The 12,296-nt window shown below is 38.9% G+C and overlaps 1 protein-coding gene across 2 annotated transcripts in view; it reads right to left on the reverse strand.

Moving 5' to 3' along the window:
• Nucleotides 1–1,832: 1,832 nt before the first annotated feature.
• The window catches only part of LOC148374281 (abl interactor 1-like), a 28,698-nt gene continuing 18,234 nt past the window's right edge, over nucleotides 1,833–12,296 (reverse strand). Inside the window, exons 9-11 of one of the 2 annotated variants that reach the window (XM_088334747.1) lie at nucleotides 11,038–11,124; nucleotides 6,716–6,901; nucleotides 1,833–6,641 (exon numbers count right to left, since the gene is read on the reverse strand). In XM_088334747.1, coding sequence (XP_088190873.1) covers nucleotides 6,466–6,641; nucleotides 6,716–6,901; nucleotides 11,038–11,124 — 449 coding nt within the window. In that variant the 3' untranslated portion in view covers nucleotides 1,833–6,465. The remainder of the gene's footprint in view (nucleotides 6,642–6,715; nucleotides 6,902–11,037; nucleotides 11,125–12,296) is intronic. The other variant, XM_088334755.1, reaches the window with a different exon arrangement.

Raw genomic sequence — 12,296 nt, forward strand, 5'->3', positions numbered from 1 at the left:
ATAAATAAACGATTGACAACAAAAAGTGAAAACATATTTTCATAATACTTTGGTCTTTTGTTGTTATCTGAATAAAAGCAAAAATGTCATATAAAGGTCAGTAGGGCCCCACGTCATGCGAATGTGCAACACATGAAGCCTGTCTTTTGTAATGAAATTTAAGTTAAACAAAAGTGTAGAAACAACGACAAAGAACAATAATGGGTGGATAATAATTTTTAAAAAGTCAGTGAGAGAGAATCTCGACCCGCACCGAACGTAATGATAGACACTTTAGGCACGACTAGCCCCAAATTTGCATCCGATCGGGTTGGAAAGTGGCGGAAAAAAAATTGCTCGTAACTCAGAATTGGAGCGATTCCTCAGTTTTTGTGTTAATGGTGACCTCGAGATGACGTCATTACTGACTTAGAGTATACGACTATAACAAAATATCTACTTTAGATCTCCAAATAATAATTCACAACACATAATTGCAGTTGAATACTACAAAATTGGAGGGACTCTCCTTTAGGAATAAAAAAAAGCAATTTTGAGAGTGGTTGGCTAGCTGTGCGCTAGCATCAGGTATCCTCGGCTTGACCTAAGTCTCCGCAATGATTAAAATAAAAGAGTCTAAAATGTAGTGGTTTCGCATGAGTTAAGATAAGATACATCTATCTATCTACCTTGGTCATATTCCTTAAGAGGGGTGACCGACAGCAAGACACAAACATACAATAACAAAGAAAATAAAAGGGAAATAAATGGCAAAAAAAACACACAAAATTTTTTGGACCATGGCCAACCCCAATTGCCCAAACACCCAAACAAGTTAGGCACCTCGGCACCCAAGTTGGTCATGCTTTCGTCCCTCCAGATGAAATGGGACACCAAGAAGCGGCCATGTCACTCGGGTCAGGGTGACACAACACACTCTTTTGTTCAACAGCAGGGCCCGACAGCTTTCACTGGTTTACCCCTGCCTCATCATACGGGTGCCCAGCCCATCCTTAAGAACGCGTCCACAATCCTTTCACAACACCTCTCCACTCCTTTCTATCACCAACAAGAGCTCTAGCTTCCATTATATTTAGACCTCTTTCCTGCAGTGCACTCATAACACCATCCATCCACGTCAATCGCAGCCTTCCTCTTGGTCTCCTTCCATTGACTTCTGCTCTGTAGATCCTCTTCAACATTCGCTCCTCATCCATACTCTCCACGTGTCCAAACCAACCGATAAGATACAAGGCCTTATTCAGAGAGTTGTTAGCCTAGCCTTAGCCAGACCAGCAGCACATTTTTTGCATTCTCCCGGAAGCTGCTCGAGTGGCTTCTGGAACACGATAACAATCTATGGTACATCTGGTGGTGATCAGCAGTTTCTTTGCACTTTTCGGACTTTTTTCTGAGCCATACTTAATTGATGAAATTTTTTTCATTGTAACAAGCCGTGGCCGTGGGCTGAGTTTGTTCTTATTCAGAGAAGTAGATTGCGTATGCCCACCCCAGATGTTTGACTGACAGCATGCACGAGCCTATCACAGTAAGGCACGCAAACAGCCATGCCCGCCCAATACATGCATACACAATCTGCCATGTGCAGAACTAACTCTGTGCTCCACAAAAAGCGCTATGGTGATATCAAAGAGAATTCCATTAAATATTACATTAAAATATTGATGGACAAAACATAATTATAACATGATTCAGATATTTTTAGGCCAGCTGAGAAGGCCTTGCACCACTTATGTACATTTTTGTATACGAAAAAATGTTTGGACACCCCTTAACTACTACATATGCGGTATTCACACAACATATAAGGAAAACGACAGAGGTCCTTTTTAGTTTCAATAAACTGTTTATTACAAAAAGACTGTACATGAATTTCAATGAACACAAGCTATGTACAATTTGAGAGAAGACGAATATTCAGTATGAACACTTAAGTTACCAAGTATTTCCCGTCATACGAAAGACAAGACACACATACAAAAACAAATACGCGTCTGTGTTGCTCGGAAATGACATTAAGTGATAATCCTTACAAAGTTCTGCACATCAGTGGTTGTCCCATGAATTTTTTTTATGAAAAAGTATAAATAATTCTTTTACATACAAAGTGTGATCAAACAGTAGTTCACTGCTCCAAACATACAGTAGCTGTAACAATGAGTGGGATGCAAAGCTAGGAATACATTAAAAAAAAAAATCAAACAATAATAATAATGCGAGTTTCCCCACACAAGTCCTTTCATCATGGAAAAAGCACAATCAAACATGGGATGTATTCACAGGAAATTTTCATGCATGTGGATAAATTATTACTAAATCTGCAGCATGTTATTTTTGACACATGGAGAACATACCAAAATGCCTTTTGATCCTTTCCTTTTTTGAATTACTTAGAAACATTAAGCCATTCAGTCTGCAGTGCTTAACATATATGTGCACACTCCCTTTTAACTTATTACATGACGTAACGTAAAACTGATTTTTAACGTCTATAGTCGTCAATGGCACTAAATATGTTAACATTATATTTTCTTATGTTTATCACTGAATACTAAATTCATTTAGATTTAATGCTATAAATCAGGGGCCCGGAACCTTTTTGACTCAGAGCCACAAAGGCAAAATATATTTTGAAAACCGACCCATATATTTTAAGACCAAATTGGACAAAACTACCAAACATGCTCTTCAAACAGAAGCTAATTCTTTAGCACATTTTATTTAACCGTGTGACGTTCAATGAATTGATCAAATCAATGCAATAGTAATAATACCAGAGCCTTTGTCCCATATAGACAAATGTGTCTCCTGCTGTTATTTAAGATTGTTGAGACTCATTTTGACCGTCATTTTTGTCGTAAATAATCGTTTTAAAACAAGGCTAGAGTTTGTTTTTTTGGGGGGGAAAATTGTTACATAATACTGCAAACCCGAAGGATACCTACATACTGTATTCAGGGTAGTGTGCTATGTGTGCAAAGATCTACCCACCCCTACCACTTACCCAATCAAATTGGTCTGGGCGTTTAGCTTTCTTTTTCGGGTGTTACAGTTGGTTCTGTGGGTTTTTTATCATAACGTGTCTCAACAGTCAACATACATTGTTTAATGACCTTCCATTTGAAGGATTCCTTGTAGACAAACAGCCAAAAAAGGGTATGTTGTTGTAACACCTTGCGTGTAAACTGTAGTTGGAGCTTAGCCCTATATAGATGAAACCGGAGAAGCTGCTTTCTGTGTCACTTCGGCTTCACACACGCTACAATTAAAAAGTCATAGAGAAGATTACTGTAGCCCTCATGTAATCCCCGAGCCAAATATAGTCATGTCCTGACCCCGACAATAAATGATTGTAAAATGGCATCAGACAGCAACATATCTCAGGCGATTTGTTTCAATCACAGCAACTAATGAAGGCAATGAATACCTAAATGCTGTAATCAGATACTGTTGGAAAAAGTTTGTGCCAATACTTGTGTATAAAGTGTGAACTTGGTGTCAATTACACCACTTCAAATGAAATCAATGACATTCACTTAATTCCAAAAGCGATTACAATCAAAATGAGTGATTGTGTTCACTCACAAGATTAAAAAAGAATTTTAAAAAAGGCCATCATGTTCCATTTCAGGTGTAATCCGAGGTTGTTTTGGGTTGATGGTTACTGTTGTTGAGCACCGATGTAAAGCAGCACACCAGCAAAGACGCAACCGGCAGGCAACAAGTACGTGAAAGATTCTAAGCCGGTCAGACAAAATGACTCACGCAAACAAATCACTCAGTTGACTTTGTTCCAGTGACTTGACAACACGAAAATGCAGTAGCGATGACTGACAGTTTCCACGCTACACGTTTGTCGGCACAGAAAACGCACATTCAAGTCAAACGTGTAATTTACTCTTGGCACCCCCTTCACTGAAACGGATTGAAATTCACAAAAATAAAAATCCACATACACCTGCACTTTACTTACAGTCCTCACGTCACACTCTATGTACATGTACATACATACCATTAGAGAGTGGAGTTGTTGTTTTTTTTTTGTATCATATACAATATAAGCCTCATTTGTTTTAATAGGATCCACAAATATCTAAAACATTCAAAACTGTTCACCATACCTTATTTGATCAACAAACTGCTGTTACAATGTTAGTCTTTCTATTAGTGGCAACACAAGAGTCAACCCCAGCAAACCTTTGAATAGGTGCTTTTTTTCTAATTACGGATATTAAAGGGACACTGTGTAATATTTGAACACTTGATGTACTGATACAGAAACAAGTGCTTCAAAGCAAAAGGAAGAATTCAAAGCATGGGGACTCACGGTAACCAATTTCCTTTTTCGTTTTTAGGGTTATCCGTGGCAGCAATTGGTTGATTGATTCCTCTAGTTTAAGGTCATATTATATCAAATAAGTATACATTTCTTGACCTACGAGCGTTTGAAAAAGTGTATCTTTCGACGATAAGCAAAAATACATAATCATTTTTCAGAACAATATTGGGATTTTTTATAAATTGAGTTTTTTTGTTTACCACTAAGTTTATCTAGATAATACACAATGTCCTTTTAAAACATTTTCAGTATGTATGTTTCCATGCAGGGTATAGTTGGAGAAAGATCAGAGCAGAATCTTTTTTTTTATGACCAATCAGAATAATCTGTTTATGACTAGTGACAAGAGAAAGGGGCAAAAAAGTCATTGACCAAAGGGGTTGCATTAATTAAATCAATTGATTGTGTTTTTTAAATGTAATTTAATTTAGTTACATCGGGGACCACAATGAAGAAACTATCATAATTATCAACATTGCTCTAAAAGTCTGCTTTGTTGCTGCATCTCCTGTATTTACAAGATGTGTTAGTACATTTTTCATTTTAAAGCAGCAAGGATTTTTGCAATCTATGGATGGATAAAACATGCATTTTTGCCATACTGAAAAAAAAAAGATGTCAAAAAGAACTGAACCAATTCACAGGGTTATTCAACGAGTAAGTCTAGAGTTAAAGTGAAAAAATGTTTCTGTGCTTTATAACCAAAGGTCAGGGGTGTAGAAATCACTTGAGCTCAGGGGCCATATGATCGAAAAACATTCTTTCTAGGGCCGAGGACTGGTAGATTTAAAAGAGAGAGAGATAAAGACATAGATAAAGAAAGAAACAAAGAGTAAGAGACAGAGAGATAAAGGAAGAAAAGAGAAAAAAAGAGAGTGAAAGAAAGAATTAAATAGAGAAAGAAGGAATGAAAAAGAGATAAGAAGAAAGAAAGAATAAGAGACATAATGAAAGATACAGAGGGAGAACAAAAATAAAGACAAAAAGATGTGCGAAGAGAAAAAAAGAGACAGAGTAAAAAGAGTAAGGGAGAGAAGAGTGAGAGAGAGAGAGAGAGAGAGCGAGAGAGAGATGAAGAGAGACAAAGAGAGGAAAAGAGACAGAGAAGGAAAAAGATAAAAAGAAAGAGAGTAAAAGAGAGAGAGAGATGAAAAAAGAAAAGAGTGAGATAAAAATACAGCTAGTTGCTTTGTGAGTGGCACCTGGCTTTGGTGGCACCCAGTGGACAATTTCAAAACTGCATCTTGTTCTTCTTTCTTGCGCTTCTCTCAGCACCGTTTTATGAGCCGGATTCCATCTGTTGGCCCTCAGGTCGCACATTTGACACCCCTGATCTATGCGCCACCAATGAAAAAGGAAAATGTAGAAAATACATGAATAAATCGAGCATGCATGTAAGGCTTCATAGAAGCCGAACAAGTTCCGCTTATGAAAGGACTAACCTTCTAAGTAACCTCTTAATTAGTGCTATTAGTGGTGCGAATAATAGCATTGGCTTAAGAAAAACAAATACAGGGTTAAGTAATTTTCAGGTCTTGGTCCAACTCTTCCCTGCAGGAAAAGGATACTGATTGTTTTAGGTGATATCACAATGAATCCCTGAACGGCGCGGTTGCTTTACTCCCTCTCTTTAACATCTCGAGTCCGACAAAACAAGTTTGACATTCAGCCGCGTGCAAATGCACTTATCAATGTTTTTAACTCACTTTTGATAAAGTAGAAAGACATTTTGCAGTATAAGGAATTGGCTTTAGAGGGCGAAAATACGCTGAATTGCACCCTGTGGAAGAACCGGGTTTGAACACTGCGGATATGATACTGACAGCGCTGCACAGATCAACACAAACATTTACAAATATTCAACCGTCTCATTTCTCACTACCATCCTGCGATTGCGCTAAGAAATGCTTGGATTTCCCCTCTTTGTGTCAAAAGTGTGAACTTCCAAAAGCTTCAGCATCCATTGTGCTTCGGTCAAGCCCGATCGGTCGCTTACTAAACACTTGGACTTGGCACTTCATCGAAAAGGAGAGACGACAGCCGTAAGAACTGCATTCATCCGTACACCTTCACCCTTTTACCTCTGAGCCCTCTTTCACTGTTTTTTCGTCTTCTTTTATTTTTGCTTAATCAGCGTAGTGCATGATGGACTCGACGTAATTTCCCGGGAAGAGGCCGGTGACGCCGTTGCAGACGCCTTCAAACCAGCCGTCGTCGTTCTTCTTGATGATGTAAATGATGGCCCCTTCCATGAACGACAGCTCATCCTCTTTGTCTTTGCTGTAGTCATAGATGGCCACGACTAGGAACCAGAGACCAAAATAATTGTTACTAGAAAAGGAACATTGGCCAACGAGGAGATTTTTTTCAACATGCCTTTTTCCAAATAGACTTTAGGGGCCCAAAGCGGATCTCCATCGGCGTAGGGGTCGCTGTATTGGACGACGGCCGCCTCCTCTTCTTCGTAGTCGACGGGCGGAGGAGGAGGCGGTGGAGAAGACTCCTCAAACACGCTCATCTCCTCGGGCGGAGGCGGAGGAGGCGGAGCTGGGCAGTCGGTTACTGAAAGTCAACAAGAACGCGGCTTATTAGAATCAACAGACACAAATTTAATGATAGAAACAAACAAAATATGGACGGATGGGTGTTATTTCGAATTTACTCACTAATGCGTTCATGCTTATGTTTTACCATACAGTGGAACCTCGGTTTTCGAACGCCTCTCAGTTCGAACAAATTAGAGTCCGACCCAAAATTTCAAGAAATTCTTGCTTCGCTGATCGGTCAAAAAATCGGAGATCGAACGCCGGTAATGCGTGAGTGCGTACGCTATAGGGTACGATGCTGAGCGACGTACGGGTGTAGATCGCTCATTTCGTGACCAACTGTTATCGCGTGCGGACGTGCTTCGTTTTGCTTTCGCTTTTAATATAGGTGTACCAAGTGTTTTAGCCCCTAATTATGCCTCCGAAGAAAGTCAGTGCAAGCAGCAAAGTTGCTACAGGTGAAAAAAGAAAAGTAGTGCGTACAACTATTGCATTTAAGAAAGAAATAATAGCAACATATGAAGCAGGTGTGTGAGTGTCTGTTCTTGCTAGGGAATACCCCACTGTCCACCTGCGCCTTCTGCTGACCACCACAAAGGTAAGAAATCATATTCATAATTCTTTTCTTTATCCTATTTTTTTATTTTTACACGTTCATGTTAGCGTAATCTTTCGTACCAAAGATTACGATAACGCAAACGTACGATTAGCCTGAGTTAGCATTATGTTTACGTTGAACATTCAGGTAAACATTCAGGGTGTTGGAACGGAGCCCAACATTGAGGGTGTTGGAACGGAGCCCCCTTTCCAATGAATCGCGCTCACCACTTGTTGTGGAGACCCGGGTGCTAAACGACTTGTAAACGACCTGATTTTTTTATTTTTACACGTTCATGTTTGCGTAATCTTTCGTACGGAAGATTACGATAACGCGGACGTACGACTAGCCTGGGTTAGCTTTATGTTTACGTTAAACATTCAAGGTAAACATTCAGGGTGTTGGAACGGATTAAAACGGTTTACATTATTTTTAACGGGAAAAATGATTTCTGTGATCGAACAAATCGGTTTTCGAGCAGGGTTCTGGAACGGATTATTGTCGAGAACCGAGGTTCCACTGTATTTACGGAGTACAGGGTGCACCTAAAAAACGATGCCTAGCCAAACGATAGACCAACATGATTCGTGACTTTGGCTGCCACCCAGTGGCCGTTTAATAAAAGAATCTACATTTTAATGAAAAAAAAAGCCATTAAGTCATACAACTTCAGTGAAAATGGTATGTTTTTTATTTAAAAAAAATCTCAAGACCCACCATCCATCGTGTTTGCAAATTGATTTATGCCACCAGTTTCATGTGTGTGTTTTTTTAAAGCTTAATTTAGCATGTTGCCTGATTTGACAATACAGACGCTCCCCTACTTACCACCATTCGACTTCCAAAAAACGGTATATACGAACATTTTTTTCGGGATGTCGAAAAATACTTGGACATTGCTGTAAGTAAGATTTTGTATTGTGTGCATCCTTTTTTGAGTACAGGACAGTAATGTAGAGCTTCTTTCCGCCGCTACTAGCGTGTGGCGCTGTGAGAGGTCACCCGGCATCCACCCTGAAGAAGAAATCCGCTTCCTCTTCCTAGTTGGTGTGTAAACGTTTTATAGTGTACATCCAGCGTGCTAAGAACTTTGACATTTTCATTGTTTAATATATTGTGCATCCATTCAATATGGTTGGTGTAAAGTGTAAAGAAAAGGCGAGACTTTTCATCAGGAATGAAACAGGAATTAGAAAGCTTGATGCGTTTGAGAAAATGGTTGGATTGCTTTTTTTTCGGCCACTTTCTACCACGGAGGAGAAAGTCGCCTAACTCTTAAAGCCCATCTTCCAAAAGTAAGTTAAACTTAACTTTATTTATCATTATAGAGCAAATTATTTTATGAAATGTTTATACTTTTTTGTAGAAAGCAATACTTAGACATACTTATATAAACCTTGAACATACAGATATATCACAAAAGCAACTTGAGAACAAATTCATCTTACGAACAAGCATCCGAAAACTTACTCGTTCGTAAGTCAGGCAGCGTCAGTATAAAGTCTTTCTTATTATTTTATAGTTACAGTGGCTCAGGAACTAATACAGATGATCCTTTTTGTTTGATAATTTTGCTGTCATTTTGGACTTTCTTATATTTTAACCTTATTTTTGTTTTGTTTTACTATACTGTATTGTTTTCCATGTTTTTTTTTAATTTAAAAATATCATATGGGACATTTTTTAAATCCATCAAACTTTTTAGAGCTTTTTTTAAGCAAAAATAATTAACATCAACCAGAATACGTACATGGTTGTTAATTTGCTTAATAAATTCTATTTTTTGCAGTGTAATCTAAAACAATTTCAACAAAAAGTGTGATTAAATGTATTTCGCTAATTCTTGAGCAGATAATTCGTACATCAAAATATTTTTTAAAAGATTAGCTGCTGCCACCTAGTGATATGGATGAATGTTAGCTACTTAGCCAATATTTGGAAGAAAGCAACCATACTTAATAACAAAATACTTATTTTGCAAAGATAAGCTTGGACAAACTACCACAGCACACTAGACAAGGTCTCAGGGCAACTTAGTGTGCCCCGCCACATTGCTTGATAAACATTGGTATTTAGCATAAATTGCATACAATTCGTTTTTTATGGTAACAGACATGGCTTTTGGTGGCATATCTCAGAAGTAATTTCAATAGAAATGTTATATATCAGTGTCACGATATATCGACCTGCTGCCTGGGCAGCTGGTCCGCCTCGTAGTTCAGAGATTCTAGGTCCAATTCCATCTACTAGCCTTCATTAGTGGGGTTTGCATGTTTTGTATGTGCTTGAGTGAGTTTTTGCAGTCATGCCTCCCACATCATTCCAAAAGCAAGCAAGGTAGATCGATTGGCAAGTACAGAGTGTTCCAAGGTATGAATGTGTGTGGATGGCCGTCTGTTCCTGTGTGATTCATCCAAATCCGAGATTGATGGAATGTGGAAACCTGTTAAGGGTGTCCCCTGCAGAGTGACCAAATTTAGTTAGGAGGGGCTCCACCATCCCTTTGAGAGGAAAAGTGGATGGACAGAGAATGAATTAATCGCTATTTTTTACATCATGATTTTAGTTCCAAATCACAAATATCCATATGAAGCAGACTCACATTTGTTTAAGTCCCTGTTGTAGATTGTGATATTAAAATATATAATCCGATTAATGTTATCTAGTATCAGGACTCATCCATTTCTGAGGCGCCAGGACATAATATCAGCTCTGGACATTGGGTGTTAAAAGTATGTTGTGTAATATTTGACCATTAAACGACACTGAATTATCGAATGCGAACGAGAACCATTCCCGAATTCGCCAGCGTCGCAGCGAGATTCCAGATATGCATGGCAGCTACTATTATATATGGATTCCACTATGTTATAGAAATACAGATTTCTCAACCTATAATTATTTTTAAAAATTGTACAATAGTCTATATATTTTTGCAAATGTTTCAAATCAATGTTTATTATTTACTAAATTGAGTTTTTTTGTACCACTAATCATGCATGTTATCCAAACCCTTGCATGATTTTCTTTCCCCTATCAAAATGATTATAATAAAGGTGAGGACCCCAAATGCTCTGAATAACAATCATGTCCTAGTAACCCGACCTGAAGTAATCTTCCTACTCAGTAATGGATTAAAATACGTTTTTCTATAATATTTTTAAAAAGATAGATGAGCAAAATCTATCTGTATTTCAACAGACAGAAAGAGTGTCGAATAGGAACTGGCGTCAGGTCACATTTTCACTCCTCAGTGGAGCTAGAACAAGTCTCGAGCTTTATGTGAACCGTCACCACGGCAACAGACAGACATCCCAGGGACCAAGCACACAGTTTAGGCAGAGGTATGTGTGTAAGAGTAGCTAAGCAAGCAGAGTCAGTCTTAGGCAGCATGTCTATTTTCAGAAACACTGATGCACTAAGCGTATGGACACCCAAATCAAATACATATATTTATTACACGCACATTGATTACTCTGTTGCAGCCGGCAAGTGAACATATACATGACAGGCACACTTGCGGGTCTGCTAGTGCATAATGTCCAATGACTTACTGCTTTCCTGCATTCTGGCCACAAAGCCAGTTAGAGGGATCTGCGGAGTCAGCTGGACCATCGGAGGAGGCGGAGGAGCAACAGTCACTAGAGCAGCAACCCATCAGGCGAGTAGAGGTAGCAGCAGAGACAGTGTCGATGCAGTGGACAGAGAAAAGGACGAGTGAGGAGGCCAGCAATCACACAAATTTGACACTGCGCCAAAAGGTAAAGAATTGTGAGGAAAAAACCATTGTGCATGTGCAGGAAGGCATATACTGCTTTTCAATGTGCAATGCGTTCTGCAGCAGACAACACACATCAAATGCTATCACGGGGGAAGAGGACTGTTTGTGTGTGTTGGGTGGGCGTGACTGTCCATGTGTGCAACTGTGATAAGTTGGTGTATGGTGTCAGTCAAACAGCCGGGGCCGGCGGGCGCGCTATTCATGTGTCCACTCATCCAAAAAACAAAAAAACAAAACTGTAATACACAGTGACAGCTAGTATCTTAGCGGCTCGTTACATTGAAAATCAATTCATCAATTAATTCTGACTCTGAGGAAATTAAGAGAGCACAAAATAAATGCTGATCACGACAGGGTGCTCCATGGATTGTTATCGGTTCTGGGAAAGGACGCCAGAGGAAACAATAGCTGTTCTGCAGGTCCGGCCTACTGCTCCAGCAACATAACAAGCCAACCCTGCCAAGCCTGTATCTTACCAACGCCAGATCCATTACCCATGAAACAATGACCTGTAGCCACAACTCGTGGGAAAACGCTACACTCATGACTTTTGTATTTTAATAATCACGGAGACCTGGCTCAACACGAGGATCCCCAATGCCACCATGCAGATAGACACTCTCTACATCACTCTCTTAAATTGAAAGGAGAAACACTCATATTTTGTTGTGCTATTGATCATGACAATAAAGATCATTCATTTAACTGCAATTGTGTGTTCTGTGTTTTATTTGTAGCTCTATAGATGCTATTTTGTTACAGTCGTATATATTAAAAGTACTAATATCTAATGAAAAAATGTTTCTACTTTACGAGTTTTGACTATTGTGGGACTGTATATTTATGTATTACATACTTTATGTTTGAGTTTTACTCAGTTATACAATAAAGAGGAGTTTGGATGCTAATCTTGACTCTCGCCTTTATTCAAAGAGTTAAGCTGCTGCTAAAATTGTGTACAAAACACACAGGAACAGAACCATTGGAATAAGCAAACTGATATGCCAGTTTAAAGTATAATTTTACTTCAAT

The sequence above is a fragment of the Urocampus carinirostris genome, chromosome 1 (assembly GCF_059441175.1).
Source record: "Urocampus carinirostris isolate Australia breed hairy pipefish chromosome 1, RoL_Ucar_1.0, whole genome shotgun sequence".
NCBI lineage: Eukaryota > Metazoa > Chordata > Actinopteri > Syngnathiformes > Syngnathidae > Urocampus > Urocampus carinirostris.